The sequence below is a fragment of the Ceratotherium simum genome, chromosome 22 (genome assembly GCF_057802395.1).
Source record: "Ceratotherium simum simum isolate JZ-2026a chromosome 22, ASM5780239v1, whole genome shotgun sequence".
Taxonomy (NCBI): Eukaryota; Metazoa; Chordata; class Mammalia; order Perissodactyla; family Rhinocerotidae; genus Ceratotherium; species Ceratotherium simum.
This window is the reverse complement of record NC_141921.1, coordinates 28,426,461-28,448,672: the sequence shown is the minus strand read 5'-3', so window position 1 is coordinate 28,448,672 and position 22,212 is coordinate 28,426,461. Positions and strand designations below refer to the sequence as shown.

Here is a 22,212-nt window from a genome sequence, read left to right as displayed (position 1 = left end):
TTTCTGTGTGGAAAAATGTTAAAATTTTAATTCAGTTTATTTAAAGGAGTAAAAGACTATTCAAGCTTTCTGTTTCTTTCAAGCTACTTTTAGTAAATTATATGTCTAGGAATTTGTCCATTTCATTTACATTTTCAAATTCATTGACATGCCCTTATTTATCCTGTTCTTTTTGTGATCTCTCTCATTAAATTTTCACCACAGCCCTGCTATAGTGGTAGCTCTTGTCAACCTTTCATCTTACAAATGGTGAAACAGAGGCTCAGAGAGGGGAAGTCACTTGTCTGGGTCAAACAGCCAGAAAGTGGCAGAGCCTGGGTTTAAATGCAGGTCTTTCTGAGTTGCAAATTGCTGCTTCTACTGTACCATGCTAGGCCTTGAGGCGTGGGTGGGATTTGGACAGGCAGAGATGGGAAAGAAAGGGCATGCATGGGTGAAGAATAGCATGGGCAAATGTTGAGGAAAACGTGGAGAGGTCTGACTGGGCTGAAAACTCAAGTGGGTGTTGGGGAGAGTGGGAGGTGAGGGTCGCGTGGGTGCAGGCCGTGCTGCTGTTCGAGATACAGAGAGGCAGGAAACACGGGCTCTGCTCCCAAGGAACTCACTGACTAGTTGGGGAGATGAGACTGACCCAGGAAGTCAGCACCAGGCTACTTGCCATGTGGATGGTGGGTACAATTAGTGCTGCTGGACTTTTGAGTAGAGCTTTGAGCCGGGGTGGTCAGAGTTTCGGCTGAGATGGATAAGACTTGACTGCTGGTGAGGAGGGAATGGGCCCTGCAGGCAGGATGCAGGCCAGGGGGGAGGGTGTGACGGCTGGGAAACTTGAGACGTGCTCGGGAGACTGGAGCTGAGTCTCTGCACCTTCTCTCTCTTTCTCTACGCCCCACACTGGTCTCGCCTCCACTTCCTTCTATTCTTTTCCAAACAGTGGAGGCCAGATTTTTGGGGTTTAGAACAGAAAGCCATGTTGATTTTGATACATCCTCTACATGCAAATTTTAAAATAGGGACCTACCATGCTGAGTAAATGGTGGCAGGCTGGCCGTGAGAAGCCAGCTGGAATGTTCCCAGGATGTTGGAATGTGCCCCCATTGTCTCTGAAATCCTGCCTGTGAAAACCCTCAAACCCTCCTGGGCCCCATCCATCCAGAGCTCTTGACCTCTGTAGGTGCCAGTGGGTTCCAGCCAAGTGGTTTGTCACCTAAGTGCCAGGTTCTTTCATCACCACAAATGCTCCTGTATCAGGAAGAGGGAAACAGAGAAGGCAGGTGGATAACAGGACCCAGAGTCAGATGGGCCTGGGTTTGAATCCTGTTGCTGCCACTTAATGAACAAGTAACTTGCCCCTTCTGGCCTCAGTTTCCTCATTTGGATAGGGGGGTAACAATAGTGCCGACATCACTGGGATACTCTAAGGATTCAATGACTTAAGAATCGTGCCAGGCATATGAAAGCACTCAGGATGTTAGTTATTGTTAGCTATTCTTACAGGCTGTGTTTTCTTTAAAGTCATTTGCCAATTGCAAACAGTGAAGGAAAAGTATAGAGTGCTCCTGGGTTGTAGAACTGAGGCCTGTCTTCATCTGAGGGTGGATGGGAATTGGGGAAAGAGCTCATCTTTCAGGAAGATCTGAGGATTCGCATTTTCAGGTGAGGAAACTGAGGCCCAGAGAGGTCAAGTGACTTGAGTCAGAATTTGAACTCAGGCTCTCTCTGACTCCAGACCCAGTGTGCTTTTCTCTGGGCCTCAGCCCTCCCCTGAGAACATCAGCTGTCCAGTGGTTACTCCCAAAAGATGTGCCACAATCATGATGGAGCTGGGGAGAGCCTGGGAGAACCCCAGGCGACCTTGAAGCTGAGGTCTGGCTTTCACTTTCTTTCCTCTCTTGCTCCCTTTCAGGGGCTGCCAACTGTGGGCAAGCTGGTCCTTGAGGGGTAGTGGGGTGAGAGTGTGTGTGTGTCTGTGTGTCTTAAATCCCATGGGAATTTGTGGGCAAGGAGATAGGGACCTGTCTTCTCTGGGCCCAGGAAATGTAGGGCCCTCTTGGCAACATCATCCTGTTGTCTTCTGGTGGTCTTACTTGTAGAACATCTTGTGTCGCCCTCAGGCTCTTCTGGAAGCCACCCAGATTTGGCTCTGGCTTCCCATCAGGATCCCAGCCAGGGGGCATTTTTTGCTTGTCTTCAGCCATTGCAGGATGATTCCATGCCTCCTTTGAGGCTGCGTCATAGCCGCCAGCCCTTCAGGGTCTCGGGGATGAGCTGTTAGATTCTCCACCATCCTCGTTTGCTTCCTTCTCCACCTGGAGAGTTCTCTATGGAGCTGTCGGCATGGTTTCACAAAGAGCACTAGGACCTCTCTGTCTCTGAGTTCTTTGAGTCAGCTGAAATCCTTTTTCTTGAAATCTTTGCACTTGTCTTGTATGTTTGTTGTAGATGCTCTTTAGAATTGTCAGGTCCTGGACCAAGATGCTACAGTGGAGAAGGACCAAGACAGAAAGGCCCCCTCTGGACAGCCAACTGCCCTGGCTTTCTGAGACTCAAGGGGTTCCTCCCTTTCCTGGAATCTACTAATCATGTCAACAGCCGCCGTCTGCAGGTGCTCACTGTGTGCCAGGAGCTGGGCTCGGTGCTTTGTACGCATTACCTCATTTAACATCTACATCATCGTATTGGAGAGTAACAGTTTTTATCTTCATTTGACAGGTAAAAACGGAAGTTTAGAGAGAGTAACATCTCCAGGGTCACATGCAGAGCTGGGATTTGATCTGAGGCCTGTCTGACTCCAGAGCTGTCTCTTAATCTCCACGTTACACTGTGTTCCCCTGAGGATGGTTCATGAAACAAACAAAAAAAGCCCTCCATGGAGAAAGACGGTGGTGAACCATTGCTATCTCCACCCGTCTCCTGGAGATTTAAAATGCACACTTCGGTGCAGGAAGCCCCGAGATCTCTTACAGGGAAAAAACCTACTTATTTTTGTTTAAGCCAGAATTTCACAGATTCCTTTGAAACATAGAACCCTTCCTCGTCCTCCTTCTCCTCTTCTTCTTTTTCATGCAATACCTCTTAGTCATCTGGTGTGACTAGTATTTTCTGGAAAACACTTTGGCAGCCACTACATTGGGCAAGTCTCTTGTCTTTGGACCTGTTTCCCCATCTTTAAATGAAGGGTTTGGGGCACCTGACCGTGATGGTGTAACTGGCGCATGGCCTGCCCTCCAGCTGTGAGCAACTAGAAATGGGGATCAAATATGCGAAACAATTGTTTTCAGACATTGGGTGACGGGCAGCTCAGGACTGTGAGTCCTGAGAGAAGAGAGACAAATGAGGTGGGTCCTGCCTTCCCCTGCCTCTCTACCGGGAGGCAGTTTTCACATCGTGGCCCAGGAAGGGGGAGCCCAAGCAGGCCCTAGTGGTCTTCCTGATTTGAAGAGACAGGGACTGGAGTGTGGGGGGAGGAGCTGCATGCGGGGGTCTGCCCGGTGCTCATGCATTCATTCTGTCAGTTAGACACGCGTAGGAATTAGAGGCCAGGCACTGAGAAGGCTCCCCAAGGAGGGTCATTTCAGCTGAGACCTGAAGGGTGAGAATGAGTTCACCAGGCCAAAAGAGGAGGGGAAGGGTGTTTGAGGCAGAGGAACAGCGTGTGTGAAGGCACAGGGAAGGGAGGGGGCCAGCATCTAGGCCCCGTAGGGAGTTCCCCACCTGCCCCTGTCCCCTCAGACGTGGGCAGAGAGCAGCTGTGAGAAGTGTGGAGGGCTGGCCTTGAAGAGGCCCCTGCACCTCACCTAGGACAGGGGAGGGAAATGAGTGTTAATTAAGTGTGTGGGGAGGGTGTGACTGAGTGGGCTGTTCCCTCAGTCCCAGGACCTGATCTCGGGACCAGCATGGGATGTCCTTGGGGGTGCTGACGAGAAGAGCCGGGGAGTGGGTGGGTCTGGGGGATAGGGGATAGTTTCTCTGGGTGGGTGTGGGGGGCACTGTGAACCTCCCGACCTGCTCCCCGGTTGGCTGAGGCCCTGCATGGGCTGACAATGGAAATGCCTGCGCAGGAGAAACCCTCTATTCAGGTGCCTCGCGTTAATCTGCAGAGGGGGTGACGACAGCAGCTAATTTCAGAATTTGCTTGTCTTTGAATGGGGGTAATTGCTGGGAGTTGCTAATGTTCCAGATTGTTCCCTGGAAGAGGGGGAGGAAGGAGGGGTGGCCCTGGGCTCTGCTGAGCGCTGCCCCCTGCAGGCAGCACGATGAAGTCACAGAGGGGTGGGCCCTGCTGGGGAGCAGCAGGGTGGAACTAGGGGATCACAGGGTTGTAGCAGGCAGGGCGTGGCCAGAAGGGCCCTCGGAGGTCACGTGATCCCACCCGCTCCTTTGACAGATGGGAAACCCAGATGCAGAAGGGAAGGGACTTGCCCAGGGTCACACAGGGTGGGCCCAGGGAGGCTGCTTGGCTCCAGGGAATAAGCCAGCCGTCTTCCATGCTGGCCGTGCTCCCTCCCTCAGCCCCCCAAGTCCCTCCGGGGTTCCCCAGGCTGGGCCTGTGTGTGTCAGGAGCCCCTTCCCCTTTCTCTGACTACAGGGGACCAGCGCAGCGGTGGGGTCTCTGAGGCCAGCAGCCTCCTGGGGGGCTCTCCACGGCGTCCGTGTGGCCGGAAGGGCTCCCCATACCACACGGCGCAGCTGCATCCCGCGGTGCGTGTGGCCGACCTCCTGCAGCACATCAACCAGATGAAGACGGCCGAGGGCTACGGCTTCAAGCAGGAGTACGAGGTGCAGGGCCCAGTCCAGCCGGGACCCCTCCCCGGGCCTCGTTGGTCTCTCTTCTCTGTGCCCCCTGACCCTGGCAACCCTCTGCCTAGCCCCAGATGGACGCCTGCTCCACAATCTCCAATTCAACCTAACCCTTATTGACCTTGACCTTGACCTTCATTCTAATCTCACACTGACCTGGTTTCTCACTCTCATCCTAACCTTGATTTGAGATCTGACCTTGACTCTTAACTCAGTCTCCATCTGGACCTGATCATAATCCTTATCCATCCCTAATCTGAACCTGACCACCAACACTGACCCTGACCTCTGACCTCACCCCAGTCTGACTTTGACCCGGACTCTCCTCCTAAACTCCATCAGCACTGGCTTGAATCCCATCCTGCCTCCATCTGGACTCTGACACCACCCTCACCCTAATCTTAATTTGACCCTCACCTTTACCTTCTTCCCAACTCAAACTGGATTTACTCAAACCCGACCCTCGTTCTAAAATGTCTCTCCAGCCCTAAGTGCAGCCCTGAACCTGGCCCTCGTTGTGGTCCCCCCACCTCCTGCCCACATCATCCCTGTTGACAGGAAGGGGCCTTACCGGTGGAGGGGTTTCCCTCCCTCACTGACTACCGCTTTCGCACCTGGCAGAGCTTCTTTGAAGGCTGGGATGCCACAAAGAAGAAAGACAAGCTCAAGGGCGGCCGGCAGGAGCACGCGCCTGCCTGTGAGTCCTGGGAAGGGCTTGGGGTCTGGGGCAGCGGGTGGGAGGGAACAGGGCGGGGAGCACAGCCAGAGTGGCCCTGGGGCAGCCTCAGAGATTATAGTGGTATCGGCTGCCGTATATTGAGGGCCTACCAATGCCAAGCTGTGCGCTGAGCATTACACCCATTGCCTGACGTATTCCTCTCAATAACCCTGTGAAGTGGGACGTTTTATAATCCCCACTTTACAGATAAGGAGACTGAGGCTTGGGAGGTTAAGCTCCTCGCCCAAAGTCACACAGCTAATACTTGCCTGAGCGGCACATGACCTCCGGCCTCCTTGACATTGCAGTCTGGTCTCTAACCCCTGGCCTGTCCTGCTTCCCATGGTGCCCAGAGCCAGCTGGTTGGCCCTGAGCCTCTAGGTTCCCTGGCTGCCCTGCCCGTGCCCCACCTCGGGCCTCCAGGTAGGCTTCCCTGATTGCCCCAGCTCTGGGCTTCCCAGTTCAGCCCCTGCCCACCCTATGGCCACCCGCTCTGTGTTTCCAGATGATCGGCACCGAGTGAAACTCCACCCAATGCTGGGCGACCCTGATGTGGACTACATTAACGCCAACTACATAGACGTGAGTGCCTCGCCCCTGCCATCTCTGCTGACCTGGCCCGCCCGCTCCAGGCTTACTGTCCAGGCAGGGCAGAAACCTGTCAGGGAATAAATGGGGGTTCAGATGGCTGGGCTCTGGGCATCCCCACCTCCTACAGTCAGTGCCAGGGAGCTCAGAGGCGGGGAGCACAGAGTGGGCGGCAGCCATCAGGAAGGCTTCCTGCAGACTTCTGGAGTTGGCCTGAGAGACGGGGGTGCTTCACTGAAGCAGAATGAAGGGAAGAGGGCAGACAGACAGGCCTAGAGGTGAGGAAGGATCCCCTGGGTCAGGGCCAAGAGACTTGGAGGTGGGACTCCATGATACACAGTAAGGCTGAGGGTAGGCAGGGGCTGGATTGTGAGGCCTCGAATGGCAGGCTAAAGAGTTGGGGCTTTTTCCTGGGGGCACCAGGGAGTCTCTAAAAGTGATATGACTGTTATCAGAGTGGTACTTTAAGAACTCATGTTAATTGAGCATGAACTATGTGCCAAGCGCTGTGCTAAGCACTTTATACCAAATATTTAATTTTATATAATCCCTACAGCCACCCTATGAGATAGTTAGCATCATGACATCACTTTATGGGTGAGGAAACTGGGACTCAGAGAGGTGAAGCTACTTGTCCTAGGTCACACAGCTAGTGAGTGGTCAAGAAGGGGCTCACATCTCAGCCTGTCTGTCTCCAAAGCCTTTGCTGCTAACCATGAGGCTCTCCTGCCGTCCGCGCAGCAACTGGGTCTGATGGGACTGAGGGAGGAATCAGAGACAGAAGCCAGGAGCCTGGGCTTGGGGGTGAAGAAAGGTGATGAGTGTGCTCCCCAAGTGTGGGTGAGGGTGAGATAGCCCAGGGCCCAGGGACCCTGCTCAGACTCTCATACCCTGCAGCAAGCCAAGTTTGGGAAAGAATCATTTATTCATTTATCAGCTATGTTTCGAGCACCAACTATGAGCCAGGCATTGTGCCAGGCACCAGGGATGCAGCAGTGAACAAGGCAGACATGTCCCTGCTTTCCTGGAACATGTAGATTCTAGTGGGGGAGACATGTGAACGTATATACAAGTCAGCTGATTTCAGATTAGGTGGGAAAGCACAGGCCAGAAAGAGGAGTGACTTTCCCCGAGTCACATAGTACAGTTAGTGGAAGGGCCACGGTTGGCTGTGGCAGGCTGCATGGAGGCGGGAGGGCTTGAGCGGGCTTTGGGTGGCTGGAGAGCAAGAGGAAGGACATCCCAGGTGGGGAGCAGCGTGAGAGAGGCCCGAGGTGTGTAGGAGGAGGAAGGTGTGCATGGGGGCGGGTAGTCAGGGACTCTTGAGATGCTCTCTCCTCTCCCTCTTCTTCCCCTCCTCCTGGGGGCCAAATGTGCTACCCTATATTGTCCAGAATTCCTGGCCTTTTTCCCCACCTCCCATCCTCTCCCTTGGCTGGGGCTGGCCTCTCAGACTTGGGCAGCTTTGGTGACAGGGGGCCTCTTCTTGGTCTCCTCAAGGTCCCAGTTGGCTTCTCCTTGGGCCCCAGCAGGGATGTGCCACTCCCCCCTCTCCGGTCCACCCATCTCTGCTCTGCCTCCCCTGCTCACATCACCCATTCTGGCCACTGCTGTGCTCCGTCCACCTCCATCTGCCTCTGGCCTAATATCTGTCTCTTTTGCTTTGTACTGTTCCCTCACTGGAATCATTAAGATTCGGATAAACCGTCAAGTAAGTATCTCTCTCCCCGTCTCCTCCTCCTCCTCCTGTCTGTCTGACAGGCTGTACCTCAGACTCTTTGACAGTCTCTGGCTATCTCTCTCTCTCTGTCTCTGTCCTCCTTCCCCTGCATTCGTGTGCCCAACACCAGCTGTCCATTTTAGCAGCCTGGCCAGGGGCCACCCAGGGCTGAGGATTCAACACCATTCCTATTGTAAGCAGTTCCCTCCCATCCTACACTGCCCTGAGACAGGCAGCAGTGTTGGGGGCACTTCCCCAGGCCCCATTCTGCACCGGCCACCACCTCTGTCACCTTCGTCCTCCAGCTCCCCATGTCCGATGAGTCCTCACTAGCTGCACCTTCTGTGGGGCCCTCTGGGGGTGAGGGGAAGCTGCCCTGGGTCTCCTGTCTCTGCTGCTTGGGGTCAAGGCTTCAAGGAAGCAAGCATGGCCCCGGTCGGTCCCCTTAAAACTAGTTTCCCTGGTGTTCAAATCCCTTTGTGATCAGTGTGCTTGACACTCCACCCCAACCACTTTGCGCTCCATTTAGATGGTGTATTTTGGGGGAGCAGTTTGGATATTCTGTTTTTAAAAATTGTGCCATCTTTGGGCCTTTGAGAATTAAAACAACCCCTAATTCGTCTAGCGATCGTTTGATTTGATTTTTACTATATATTATTTTCGTAGTATTTGATGTCTGAGGGGCTTGTTTGCTGCTTTGTGGGTACCTTTTCTATTTGATCTCCTTTTTTCTTTTAAAAATGTATTTCTTGCTTTTTATAATTGCAAAAATATCAGACTTTCAGACAACACAGAGATGCCTAATTCATAAAGTGAAAGATCCCTGCAGTCACGTCTGCTGGGGATGGGCAGTTATCCGGATGTGCTCCCAGGCTTCCCCCTCCTTCTGAGTGCACTTAACCAGTTGGGTTCATAAAGTTCTCAAATTTAAATGGAATATTAGGCCGGGGGAATGCAGTGGATACACTCAGCCCTAGCGCCCCCTACAGGAGCTGATGAGTACAAATCGTTACGCTTCTTCACATCTCAGCTTCTACACAGCAAACCACGTCCTCTTAAATCCCTCCCATTTGGTTGGATGTTGTCAGACTCTTAGGAAATAGCCTTAGAAGACTTGGCTTAATATGTCTTCAAATGCCAGTTAATAAAGGTGTCCTTGGCTGAGCACCTGCCCTGTGCTGGCGCCTCAGGCGCATCATTTCGTCGTCACCACACTCTCCAAGGTAGGCACCTACCTGCATTTGGCAGATGAGAAAATCGAGGCTTAGAAAAGTTAAGTGACTTGCTCACAGCTGCATGGAGCTGGGCCTCAAACCCAGCCTGAGCCCTTGACCCTTACACTAGACCGTGGTTCTCTCCCTTTGGGGAGCATCGGGATGCCCTGAGGGTCTTGCCCGCAATGTAAGTGGTCCATCCCCCAGTTCCTGAATCAGACTCCAGGGAGGGCCCTGGTGTCTGCCCCCGGAGCAGGCTCCTAGGACATGCTGATGCCCCGGAGTGTGAGGATCAGTGGTCTCTGATGCCCATCTCTAAAGTGGGTGTGCTCTAGGTGATTGACTTATCTTCCTTTAATGCCTGATCGTATTCAACTTTCCATTTCAGTGTCCTCTATGTAATATAATTGTGCAATAATGCACGTATACAGTTGAAAAGTTAATATACAGATATTTTGAGGGTTATCTATTTAAGAACTTGTTCAGCTACTTACTGTATTTAGTGACTAGCATTTGAGTGTGCTGGGCACGGACGGACAGAGATGGATGAATCACAAGAGGCCTTTGCTTTCACGTGGAATTCTTAGGCAGACTGGTTTTAGGTGGAGCAGCCTGTTCCCAGTCTGACCGGTGCTGGGGGTAGGAGGGCAGCTACTGGCAGCACCTTTGCTGGACCTTTCCCATCCTCCGCCTCCATCTTCCCCTCTGACTCCCGTTGCTCAGCATCTCTGCTGAGGACTTGAAGCGGCGGCAATGGCTAGGGAGACAGCAGGAGGGAATTAGGCTAGACCTGGGGAAGTTCCAGTGGTGAGGGCTGAGTGACTCTGGGAGGCTTTTCATTATTGGTAACTTTGACCACGTTTTGGTCATTTTCATGAGAATTGTGTGTAGGTATCCTCATATTGCAGAGGAGAGCGGAGGCTTAGAGAGGCTGAGAGCCTGGCTACTCAAAGTGTGTTTTGAGGCCCAGCATCGGTGCCACCTGGGAGCTGGTTGGAAATGCACAATCCCGGGCCCCACCCCAGACCCTCTGACTCTGAATCTGCCTTTTAACAAGATCCCCAGGAGATTCGTGCACACATTAGAGGCTGAGAAGTCCCCTCTTAGTGCCCAGAGTCACATAGCTACTACTTGGCAGAGCTGCGAGGGTGACCCGGGATTCTTAAACCCGATAGTAAACCACTGTGCCCCAGGAATTCTTGGCATCCACACTGTTTGGATCTTCAGGGGTACTCTTTGATGCTTAGAGTAGTAGTAATAATAGCTACTATTGATTAAGTATTGACTTAATGCTTGCCACAGTGCCAAACCCTTGACATGTGTTGCTTTATTTACCCCTCACAACAGCCCTAGGAGGGAAATGCTATAATTATTCCCATATTATAGATGTGAAAATCGAGGCATAGAGAAGTGAAGGGATCTGCCTAAGGGTACACAGCTAGTGAGAGCTGTGTAGAGCTGGGATTTGAACCTTGGCAGTCTGACTTGAGGGCTCCTTGGGCCTGGGAAGCCCATGGGCCAGAGGAGTTGTGGGAGCTGTGTTGAGGGCATGTGTGAACTTAAGGCGAGGGCCGAGCTTGGTTGTTTTCTCTTGCACCAGCCCTGCAGTGCTTCTAACCTATCCTGTGTTGCCCGCCTTGATACTTGGCATCTCGTGTGGGCAGGACTCATGGCTGGCTGTGGCCCCAGGACGGGAGTGGGAGACCAGCTGGTTCCTCTTCTCAGCCTGAGGGCTCTGGGCCTCTCTTTTGTGAGAGATAATTCAGCTAAAGTGCTTAGCACAGTATATGACTATAATAGGGTCTCAAAATATTTATTATTATCATTGATTTTAAAGATTTAAAAAATATTTTATCTGGGGGCTGTGAGTAACTCCTGTGCACATTTGCTCCCCACCTGAAACCTTCATCTGGGCTCTCAAGCTCTGGGTGATTGAGGTGGTAGGGAGGGGGCACTGCCTATTCTGGTTGCCCTGAGGGAGGCTGAGATAGCTGACAACACCCAGCCTGGGGCCTGGGGTGATTAGGGCCTCTGGGGCTTTGGGGACAGGGCAGAGTGACCCTGCACTTTATTTGTCTCCACACAGCAGCCAGGTTATAAGCTGATTGTGGATAATTAATCCCCCACTTATGGATGGGGAGACCCTCTAGGCCCGTGAAGGAGTCGTGTCCTCTCTGGGATCACACAAAGATGGGTTTAGACCCAAGACTCTGGTGTCCGAGCTGCACTTCCCTCCTTGCTCCGGGACTGGGAGGACAGGGCCGCCCTTCCCTCCTGGGGAAGAGGTGGGACATTTCCCTGGGGGTGTGTGCTGCTTCTGGGAGAGGAGGGCTGAGGAGGTCTGGGGAAGTGAGGGGCTGCTCCCTGGGGTCTTAACACGCCCTCTTCTCCTGTTGCAGGGTTACCACAGGTCAAACCACTTCATAGCCACTCAAGGTACTTGGCACCTCTGCCCATGTGCCCCCCTGTGCTGAATGCCCCCTGCTGCTCTCTGTCTTCCTGCTCATCTGCTTCAGTCCCTGTCTGCCTCCCTTCTGTCTCTCTGTCTCTGTCTGTCTGATCCCTACTCTCTGGCTGGGTCTTCTGGAACCTGGCCATCACTCTCTGCCCCCTCTTTGTGTTTGTGCCTCCCCAGTATGCTCAGCCTGTCTGTAGCTCCCTGGTCCATCTGTCTGTCTCCGAGATGGTGCATGCAGAAGGGCTAGCCAGGCTCCGTACTCAAGGGTGTGGATTGTGCCTCACTTTGGGGGCTGCTTGGGTCCCTCTGGCTGTGTCCTTTTCTCCCGACTGTCCATCTGTCTGTCCTTTCTGGAGACTTGTACTATGGACCAATGGTCTAGCCCTCCAGTTCTGCCTCCTGGATTCCACTCAGGACGACTGGGGTCTCTAGCCTGATACTATCCACCCCCAGGGCTCTCCAGGCACAAGTTGGCAGTTGGTGGGTGGGTGTGGGGTGAACACAAACCCCCACTGGGGCTCAGGAGCCTCCCGGCCTGGGATGGTGGTGCTGGGCAGTGGGGGTGCCGGCCCTGGGCGGAGACCTTGCCTCAGGGCTATGCACCCTCTGCGCCCCCAGGGCCGAAGCCCGAGATGGTCTACGACTTCTGGCGCATGGTGTGGCAGGAGCACTGTCCCAGCATTGTCATGATCACCAAGCTGGTGGAGGTGGGAAGGGTAAGCAGGGCCCTGGGGAGAGGGGGTGTGGTGGCTGAGGGCTGGGGGGCGAAGAGCCCGCTGAGCCTGCGCCGTGGGGACTCCAGGTGAAGTGCTCACGGTACTGGCCGGAGGACTCGGACATGTACGGGGACATCAAGATCACGCTGGTGAAGACGGAGACTCTGGCTGAATATGTCGTGCGCACCTTTGCCCTGGAGCGGGTGAGTCTCCCGGCACCTGGCCCCTCCAGGCAGAGCCCACCTCCCCATCCCCTGGCCCAGGAGCACGGGCGTGAGGAGGGCACCGCCGCCCTCCCCAGCAAGGCAGCTACTCAGTAACCGCTGTGAGCGCCGTGGAAGGACAGGAAGGGAACCGTCTTTGCTGGCGACTCCACGAGGAAGTCGAGACGATGGAGACGATGACAGTGGCTGTCGGGTGTTGGTCCTGCTCTGTGCTGGGCACTGGGCTGAGCCCATTACACACTGTTTCAGCCCTGGAAAGCTCTGTGGGATTAGGTGTTTACCATTAGCCCCATTTTACAGATAAGGAAAGTGAGGTTGAGTGGTTACGTCACTCATGAGAGGCCAGCGGGCCAGCGACTGGCCATGTCCTCCTGTCCGTGATCCATTTGATCCTCTGCAAAATCCTCGGAGGAAAGACAGTTTCCCCCTTTAGACTAAGACCAGAGAGTCAAAATGACCTGCTGGGTTACACAGAAACCAGGTGGCAGAAGAAGGTGTTTAATAGCATCAGGCAGACCCCCGCCCAAGTCCCACGTAGCATCTGTCTGGTCTAACCTTGGGCAAGCAGTTTCTCCTCCTTGAGCCCTAGTTTTTTCGCTTGGGCGATGAGTCGTTAATCCCTACCTCATACATTTATTATTGGGATTAAGTGAGATCCTTCGGTCAAATGCTCACCACAGGGCCTGGCACACAGCAGGTGTCTAATAGATGCCAGCAGTGACTCTGATGGTTATTGCTGTTGTCTCTCCAGAGAGGCTACACTGCCCGGCACGAGGTCCGCCAGTTCCACTTCACGGCGTGGCCAGAGCATGGCGTCCCCTACCACGCCACGGGGCTGCTGGCCTTCATCCGGCGCGTGAAGGCCTCCACGCCCCCTGATGCTGGGCCCATTGTCATCCACTGCAGGTGGGGCGCTGGGAATCCCGAGAAGAGGGGCTGGGAGTGGGCTTGGTTCAAGGTCCCTGTAGGAGACTGGGCTTGGGTTCATCCTGCTTAGAGGACAGGAGAGGATGACCCCCAAGGGCCCTTTGCCCTGTGAGCTTCAGCTCCGAGGTCGGCGCTGTCATGTGCTCCCCAAGACCTGTGAGCCCTTGGCCTAGGTGCCGAGGAGGCGCTGGAGACATGGAGGGGTCCGGGGTTGGTGAGGACCAGGCAGGATCGAGTTCCATTCGTTTCCATTCAGCAAGTGTGCGTTGCACACCTGCCGCGTGCTTGGTTTGGCCCAGGTGCTGGAAAGGACTTCCCCTTCTCTTCTCCAAGCCCAGGGCCTTTTCTCACCCGTGGCCCTCTCACCCTCTATGGCTTTGACCTTCGCTCCTTCCTTTCCTAGCCCCTGCCTTGGTTGGCTCCCGTGACCCCATTTGCCTTTCCTCTCTGCTCTGCCTCCTCCCCGGCTCCACATCTTCCTCTTGCCTCTTAAGTTGGGGCCCAGTTGCCCTGTCCTGTTCCTGCCCCCAGTCTGCCCCTGGAGAGCTTAACCTCTGACCCTGGGACTTCGGGGAGTCCCCTGGGCCCTGAAGTCCTTGGCCTATGTGTCTTGTCCTGGCTCCTCTACTTGGGTTCTTATCAGCTCCCCAAATGCCACCTGGCAGACTCATCCTCTCCCTGCCTGCCCTCCCCAAACCAGCTTCTCTTTGATTTCTTTCGGCTTCTTTAACGTACTGTCTTTTTAGAATAAACTTTATCGATGTATAATATACTTAAAGCTAAGTGCACAAATAATAAGTGTATGTATAACTATGAATTTTCACAAAAATTCATTGAACACACCTGTGAAATAACCAGCACTTCAGATCAAGAAACAGAACATTAACAACACCCAGAAGTCCCCTTAAACCCCCTTCCGGTCTCTACGCCCCTCCTCCCTCCCAGAACAATTGCTGTCCTGACTTCTAAACCTTCGTTTTGCATGTTTTGCACTTTGCATAAATGGAATCCCGCAGCGTGTGCTCTGTGTGTCTGACGCTTTCCCTCTGCCTTATGTTTGTAAGATTCATGCATAGTGTATCCTATTGCGCTGGATGAAGAAACCCCAGTGTGTTTATCCATTCTGCTGTCAGTAGGCATTGGGTGGTTTCCAGTTCTGAGCTATTATGAATAGTGCTGCTAAGGACATTCTCTTGCACGTCTTTGGGCCAATGTACACACGCATTTCTGTGAGGCACGTACGTAGGAGTGGAATTGCTGTCTGTGCGAACGTTCAGCTTTAGACGATACTGCTAAACGCTTTTCCAAAGTGGTTGTACTAATTTAAGCCCCCAACAGTGGCGTGTAGGACACCCAGTTGGTATATCTTCTTGCCAACACTTCGGTACCACCGTTTTCAAGTTTGAAATCTTGGTGTCATCTTTGTCCTCTCCCCGCTCCTCTCAACTCTGCTCATCCTGAGGATCCCAGCGATGGATCCGACATAGCCGAGCTCTTGATGAGCTTTCAGTCGGGTTAGGGAGCCAGCCACATAAACAATGACCACATAGCAGGAAGAGTGTTTTAATAAAAGCCTGCCCGCATTGCTCTGGGAGCTCAAGAGAATGACATCTGCTAGAGGGTTGGGGAGGCTCCACCCAGTATGTGAGCGGGTATGAGTGTGTGGGGCTTTGAAGGATGGACAGGAGATTTGGGGACGTCCAGGAGGCAAGAACGTTCTAGGATTAAGCTCTGAGCATCACCTTTGTTCCTCGCCCTCAATCGAAGTTGCTAAGTTTCACCTCTGCGTTCTCCCTACCTTTCCCTCCTCTCCTTCCCCAAGGCCCATCCTGTATCACATTTCACTACAGCTCTGCCAGCAGTCTTCTCCCTGGCTCCTCCTTGCCCGGGGTGGGGCCTCACTGTCCCCCTGTCCCCTGTGTGGTGTAGTTATGGCCAGGCACCCCAGGGCCCCTCTTCTCTTCTCCCTGGTCCCGGGCTTCCTCCCCAAGGCCCTGACCTGGCCTGGGGCCACTCTCTCCCCAGCGCGGGCACTGGCCGCACAGGTTGCTACATCGTTCTGGATGTGATGCTGGACATGGCAGAGTGTGAGGGCGTCGTGGACATTTACAACTGCGTGAAGACCCTCTGCTCCCGGCGCGTCAACATGATCCAGACTGAGGTGGGAGACGCAGCCCTCTCCCCGCTACCCCCTCCAGGACTTGGGTGAGGGGCTCACAGCTGGTGGAGTGTGTCAGAAGGGTGTCCTTAGGCTCCTCCCCATCCAAGGTTTCCCCTGTTCTTTTGCACCCCTGAACTTGGCCTGCTCACCTCTTAGGATCCTCCCACACTCAGCTCCACTGTGTTCTGCCAGGTGAGGTCAAACAGCAGTGAGCCAAGGTCATAGGTTCTGCAGTCAAGACATACCCGGTCTGTATTCTCACTTAATGTGTGACCCTGGGCTGTCCCCTCACCTTCAAAGCTTCTCATAGGGATGAAATATGAGATAAGGGAACATGTCCATGAGGTTGTTTTGAGTAGGGTTGGTTGAACCCGTAGTGACATGTGGATGGACCCTACCTCACAGTGCCCCTGCCGCAGCCTTGAGCTCACTTGCCCTGCCACCACCCCAAAATGTCTAGCTGACAGTCCCCCCCGGTTCTTCATAGTCTTGCCTCTCGTTCCAGGAGCAGTACATCTTCATCCACGATGCAATCCTGGAGGCCTGCCTGTGTGGGGAGACTACCATCCCTGTTAGCGAGTTCAAGGCCACCTACAAGGAGATGATCCGCATTGACCCTCAGAGTAATTCCTCCCAGCTGCGGGAAGAGTTCCAGGTGGGGCATGAGTGTGTATAGGTGTGTAGGTGTGAGTGAGTGTGTGTATAGTGTATTGGGAGGTCCTCAGTCCCGTAGGAGTCCTTGAGGGCCAAGCAGGAGGGACAGAGTTGGGCTCCCAGGAAGGACTTTGAGACAGCGGGGGAGGTGGTGCATTGAAGTGGTTAGGAGCCCAGGTTTTGAAGTCAGATAAACCTGGGTTCAAATCCTGGCTTACCTAGTTAAGAGCTGTGAGTATCCTTGAACAAGTCACTTTACCTCTCCAAACCTCAGTTTTCTTATCCAGAAAAGAAAGATAGTTAATATTGCCCTTGCAGTGTTCGTATTCATTAGGATTCTTTTGGTTACAAGTGATGAAAATCCAGCTCAGTGGCTCTTATGACTGAAAAGTCTGAGTGTGGTACAGCTTCAGTTATGGCTAGATCCAGGGGCTCAAATGATGATGCCAAGACTTAGTCTCTGTCTGTTTTTGGTTTTGCGCTCCTCTGTTTTTGGCTTCATTCTCAGACCCACACCTTGGTTCCCAGCAGTGCCAGGCTCACATCATCTCTACTGTCAGGACACTCTAGAAAAAGGCACTTCCTGCTCCCATGCTCCTCAACAAAATTCTTAGACCAGACTCTCATATGCCCATCCTTGAGCTGGTCACTGGGGCCAGAGAGATGGAACACATTGATTGACCCAGGCCTGGATCTGGGGGCAGAGCCAGTCTCACCATGTCACATGACTGAGATGAGGGAAGGCTGGTTCTCCAGAGAAGTCTGAGAGGGTCACTGGGCAGGCAGAGACTTAATGTCCTCTCTACTCCAGGGATCATGCGAGGGTTCATGGGATGGCACATGCCCGGTGCCTGGCGCCCTGGAGCTGGCACAGAGTGATGTCACAGGAAATGCTGCCTGTGGTTCCTGGAGAAGGATGTTGGGCTCTGGAGACCATGAGAGGCTGGGGTTCCTGTTAGGGATCCCCAAGAACAAGAGAAAGAAACAGACTCGATGAATGAGGATGCATGAGGCATGAAGGCAAGAGGGTAGGGATGACGCAGAGTCCCTGCTTGCTGTAGTGCCAGCTGTTCTGGACTTAACGTTCTGTTCAGAGTCGTGACCGAGGAAGGTGACCACGTCTGCCTGGTCCCTGGAGCCTGCTTTGTGGAAGACGTGGGGTCTCAGGGCTTGTCTCCATGAGAGCACCTGATAAGCTAGTGATGGTCCTCGCTGTGCCTTCTGTGAATTGAGCCCTGTGTGTGCCAGGCTCAGTGCTCAGTGCTTGGCCTCATCTCCCTTCATCCTCCCAACAGCCCGTGGAGGCAGGCATATTATTATCCAATTTTACAGTGGAGGAATAGTGAGGCTGAGAGATGCAGGAGCTTGTCTAGGTTACACGGGCAGCGCGGAGGCTGACCTCAGACTCCAGAGCGCTGTCCGGGTCCCACATGGCCTGGACAGGGAGCCTGGGGCCCTGCCCTCTCTCCCTTCTCTCTGGACCTCAGTTTCTCCATCCATAAAATGGGGCTAATAGCCCAGCCCAGTCTCCTCTATAGGGCTGTGAGGGGGCCCAGCAAGCGCTGGACGTCACCCCCATTCCTCTCCTCGCTCCGTGTAGACGCTGAACTCGGTCACGCCGCCGCTGGACATGGAGGAGTGCAGCATCGCCCTGCTGCCCCGGAACCGGGACAAGAACCGCAGCATGGACGTGCTGCCGCCCGACCGCTGCCTGCCCTTCCTCGTCTCCACCGATGGGGACCCCAACAACTACATCAACGCGGCCCTGACTGACGTGAGGGCTTGGGGGAGGGGCGAGGGGGGCTCTGCGACTCCCCACCACAGCAGCGTCTGGGAGGGTCCAGGAGCCGAGGAGCAGAGCTGAGGGCTCTGGTCGGGGGGACCCTCTGCCCTTTTTGGACACCAGGCCCATGAGGTGACCCTCCTACCCCCAGTGACCTTCCATTCAGGGCATTCAAGCCTGTGCCTCCCTCAGGTATTACTCTTGGCCAGAGTGGGGGTCTGGGTGGTGGAGTTCAGGCAGGGCTGTCTCCAGGATCAGGCCCAGTGGAGCCTGGGTAGGATGAGTGATTCAGGGGGCTTTGGCTGGGGAGGCTGGGAGGGTTTGGGACTGGGACTTGAGACCTGATGTCTGGAGCCAGGGGAGCTTGTCCTGGGCTGATCGAGCTGGAACCTGCCCCAGGACTCAGCTTGGAGTGGTTACCTGGCCCCACCCTGGCCATAGTCTGAGGACTCAGAAGCCATTTAGAAGCCCCTTCGCCTGCTCCCAGCTCAGGGGGCTCCACCTCCTTTATTGGGTGTTGCAAGCGGAGCAGGGGCTTTAGGGCGCAATGAATGACTCCAAGATGCTGCTGTCTGAGGGGAGGAGCCTGTGAGCATCTCCTCATTCCTCTCCTGTTGGAACAGTTGGGAGGTGGGTGCAGGAGACAGACACGTGGAGATCAAAGTGTTCCCTTTTTAAAAAGACAGATAAAACTGGAGAACGTGATTTAGGCGTGTGGCTCAGTGGACCGGCTCCTTCACTCATCAGTTGGGCAGACTTTTCCTCCCTGTACAGCCACAGGCCACCCCTCCCCAAAGGGACAGGCCTTGACGTGTGGCAGGGGCCAGGAGCAGTTACAGCGCACACCTTCTGAGGACAGGCTGCCTGGAAAGAGGGAGGAAGGGCCGAGTGAGGAAGCTTAGTCCTTGTCCCAAGCTGGCCCGTGGGAGGAGTGTGTGGAGGTGGCCCAGAGTGTCACCACCGGCCGTGCCTCCACGTTGAAGTGAGAGACGTGGAGAGGGAGAGTCCCGCGCGGCAGGTGCGAGGGAGGTGGGCCTTTCTTGGCCTGGTTTCTGGCCAGAGCCCCTTGTCGGGACCCTGCAGGTGACAGAGGGGTTTCTCTAAAGAGAGAGAGCTCCCGCACTCGCTTCCCAGGGTCGTCCTGAGAGAGCTGCAGGCGTGGGAGGAGAAGCCCCAGCCTCTGAAGGGAGTGACGGGAGAGGGGCCCGTCTGTCTGTCACCCTGCCTGGTGGAATGTGTGTGAGTGTAGGTGTGCGTGTGCCTGCCGAGGGGGCTGGGTCCTGGAGAGGTGGCATACGGGGCTGGAGGGTTTTGGATGGGGACTTAGGAATCTGTGACCTCCCTCCCAGCCCACTCTTTGGCCTCAGTGTGCCCATCTGCACATGGGGTGAGGGGAGGCTGGAAAGGAGGCCCTCTGAGGGTCCTGAGAGTCTCTGAGCTGGGGAGGGTCACATTGGTCCCTGGCCCTGAGTGGGAATGGGCCTGTCAGGTGGAGAAGCTTCCCTGGGGTCCTTGATTCCTCACACGCTTGATCCCAGCCGGGCAGAGCCTGTTGGCTCATGAGCCGGCAGACCCAGGAGCCAGGGGGCCCTGATTCTTGGGTTGGATTGCAGCGAGCTTGTCTGGGGCCAGCTGGGGTCTGTTTGGGGTGGTCAGTCTGCGGGGAGCCCCGTCGGGTGCCCAGGCCTGAGTTTTGGAGTCTGGCGGGGCCTGGCCTTGACGAGCTGCCAGTCAGCCAGCCTTCAGAGTCCCAGGGAGGGGGTTGTGGGAGGAGAGCATCGGGAGGGGGAGGGGGACATGGGCGGGCGGGGCAGGGCAGGACACCAGCAGGAGACTGGGGGCTGGAGCACTGAAGGGGGCAAGGCCGGGTGCCAGCGCTCCTGGCAGGGTGTGCTCGGGAGGGGAGCAGAGTCTGTGCCTGTCACTGGTCTGGGGCCCTGGGTTGGGGTCTCAGACCCTTCATCCATGGAGTTGGAAGCGACCTGGAGATTTATTTATTCAAAAATATTTATTGAACTCCTACAAAGTGCTGGGTACAGGCCATACCCCCAAATCTCTGCTCTCCTGAACCTTGCATATGGGGGATGGGTTGGGCCAGTCAATAAACAAATAATACAATAAACAAAAAATACAATACAAGTCAGACACTAGTAATTTCTACAAAAAATAAGCAGGCAGAAGAAGTATTTAATGTGGGTTTTGGGGGCGTGTATGTGGCTATTTTTGATGAGGTGGTAGGGAGGCCCTCTTTGAGGAGGTGGCAGGTAAGCAAAGACCAGAAAGAAGTGAGGGAGAGCCATGTAAACGCTTGGGAAATTTGTTCTAGGCAACAGGAACAGCAGATGCAAAGGCCCTGAGGCAGGGGGCAGGCTTGGCCAGCTGCTGCCTACCACGCCCAGGCTCCCATTGCCACACGTTTGGGAACCTTGTGCTGTTTAGTTCCTGGGGGCCATAGGCTTGGGCACTAGCGGCCTGGGGCTCACTCTGTCAACTCGGGCCTCAGTGTGCCGGCCAACCTCTGAAATGGGCCACTGGAGGCAGCCTGGTCCTGTGGGGCAGAGCTGTCCGGCTCAGGGGGGGCAGGGTGGGAGGACAGGGTGGGGCAGGGGCTCAGGCTGTGGCAGGGACGGTGGACAGGCCTGCTGAGTCCTGGTTGCCCTGCAGAGCTACACACGGAGCGCGGCCTTCATCGTGACCCTGCACCCGCTGCAGAGCACTACGCCCGACTTCTGGCGGCTGGTCTACGACTACGGGTGCACCTCCATTGTCATGCTCAACCAGCTGCACCAGTCCAACTCCGCCTGGGTGAGGGCCCCGCTGGCCGGGTGGGCTGGCTGCCTGCTGCCCAGGGCCTCAGGGTGTTCAAGGGCATGTCCTAAAAGTCGGGGGCTGGATCCCAGCTCTGCCACTTGTTTGTTGAGTGACCTTAGATGGGTCACACACACACCCTCCCAGAGCCTCGGTTTCCTCATCTGTAAAACGAGGCTGTCAGACTGGAGAAAAATAGCTGCTCTTTATTGAGCACCTGCTGTGTGCCAGGGACTCTGCTGTGCACTTACGGGCTTCAGGTGAGAAAATTAAGACCTGGAGAGGTGAAGCGACTTTTCCAAGGTCACGTAGCTGGCAAGTGGCAGAGGTGTGCCGCCTACCCCGGCTTGCCTCCTTCCAAGCCTCTGGACTAAACTGCCATCATGGGGGCCTTTGAGGCAGAGTAAAATTCCAGCCTTCTTACTTTCTGACTGTTTGATCTAGGGTGAGTTCATTTACCTCTTTGAGCCTCAGTTTCCTTCTCTGTAAAATGGGACCCTCACAGCACCTGCTCTCTCATGGGGTTATTGTCAGGACCATGTGAGATGTAGGTGGGAGGCCGTGCCTGGCACAGAGTTGATGCTCAGAACATGGCAGGGAGGAAGATGATGAGGGTGACAGTCGCTATTGAGGTTGGTTCAGACACTAGCTCAGTGACCTCAGCCTGAGGCAGCGAGAGGGGCTGCCCCCATTTCCTTTTGGGGCTCCCACAGCTGGAGCTCCCGGGAAGTTCAGATGCCCGGCCTTCCAGCCCTGCCTGACCGCATCCCCTAGATCTTTGTGCGAGGCCAGGAGGATTTGCTGTAAGATGAGCCTGACGGCCTCTTAAAGGCCGCCTGGAGAAGACCGGTTAACCGGGCTCTTGATGAGTTAGGCCCTTGGCGTAAATGACCCAGGACTGCAGGGTAATGGGCTCCAGCCCCTGGGCGCGGATCTGGAGGGAATCCCATGTGGCAAGAACCCGCTGTTGCTAAGATGGCAGGCAGGGACCCAGAGCGGGGCTCACACAGACATCATTCCCTAGTCACCCATTTGCTCATTCATTCAACCACCTTTTCTCAAGGGCCACTCCCTGCCTGGCCCTGCAGCGGGCAGTGGGGAGACAGCAGGAGAACACACAGTCCCTCTGAGATCTCATGGCCTAGGGAGAAACATGTACAAAAACCGATAGTGACAGCACAGAGGGACAGGGCTAGCGTGGAGGTGGCACAGGGACACAGGGGAGCCTGGGGGGTAGTATATCAGGAAGGGCTTCCTGGAGGAGGCAGTGTCTGAGCTGATGTGTAGGAAGGGTAGAGTTAACTAGGTGAAGAGGTGGGGGATGAGTGATCCGTGAAGAGGGAACAGTCCGTGCAAAGGCCTGAGTGCAAGGAGTTGCCGGGACCCCAGAAAAAGAGGAAGGAGGTGTTCTCTCTTTGTGGTCGTGGTCAGAGAGCAAGGCAGA

The 22,212-nt window shown here is 54.8% G+C and overlaps 1 protein-coding gene across 2 annotated transcripts in view; it reads left to right on the top strand.

The window, feature by feature from the left end:
- Nucleotides 1-22,212, top strand: part of PTPRU (protein tyrosine phosphatase receptor type U) — a 79,434-nt gene that overhangs the window by 53,443 nt on the left and 3,779 nt on the right. The window contains exons 16-26 of one of the 2 annotated variants that reach the window (XM_014784071.2): nucleotides 4,586-4,776; nucleotides 5,419-5,494; nucleotides 6,021-6,097; nucleotides 11,437-11,473; nucleotides 12,114-12,211; nucleotides 12,298-12,414; nucleotides 13,187-13,341; nucleotides 15,388-15,523; nucleotides 16,029-16,178; nucleotides 17,778-17,951; nucleotides 20,625-20,765. In XM_014784071.2, the coding sequence (XP_014639557.1) occupies nucleotides 4,586-4,776; nucleotides 5,419-5,494; nucleotides 6,021-6,097; nucleotides 11,437-11,473; nucleotides 12,114-12,211; nucleotides 12,298-12,414; nucleotides 13,187-13,341; nucleotides 15,388-15,523; nucleotides 16,029-16,178; nucleotides 17,778-17,951; nucleotides 20,625-20,765 (1,352 nt within the window). The remainder of the gene's footprint in view (nucleotides 1-4,585; nucleotides 4,777-5,418; nucleotides 5,495-6,020; nucleotides 6,098-11,436; nucleotides 11,474-12,113; nucleotides 12,212-12,297; nucleotides 12,415-13,186; nucleotides 13,342-15,387; nucleotides 15,524-16,028; nucleotides 16,179-17,777; nucleotides 17,952-20,624; nucleotides 20,766-22,212) is intronic. The other variant, XM_087446412.1, reaches the window with a different exon arrangement.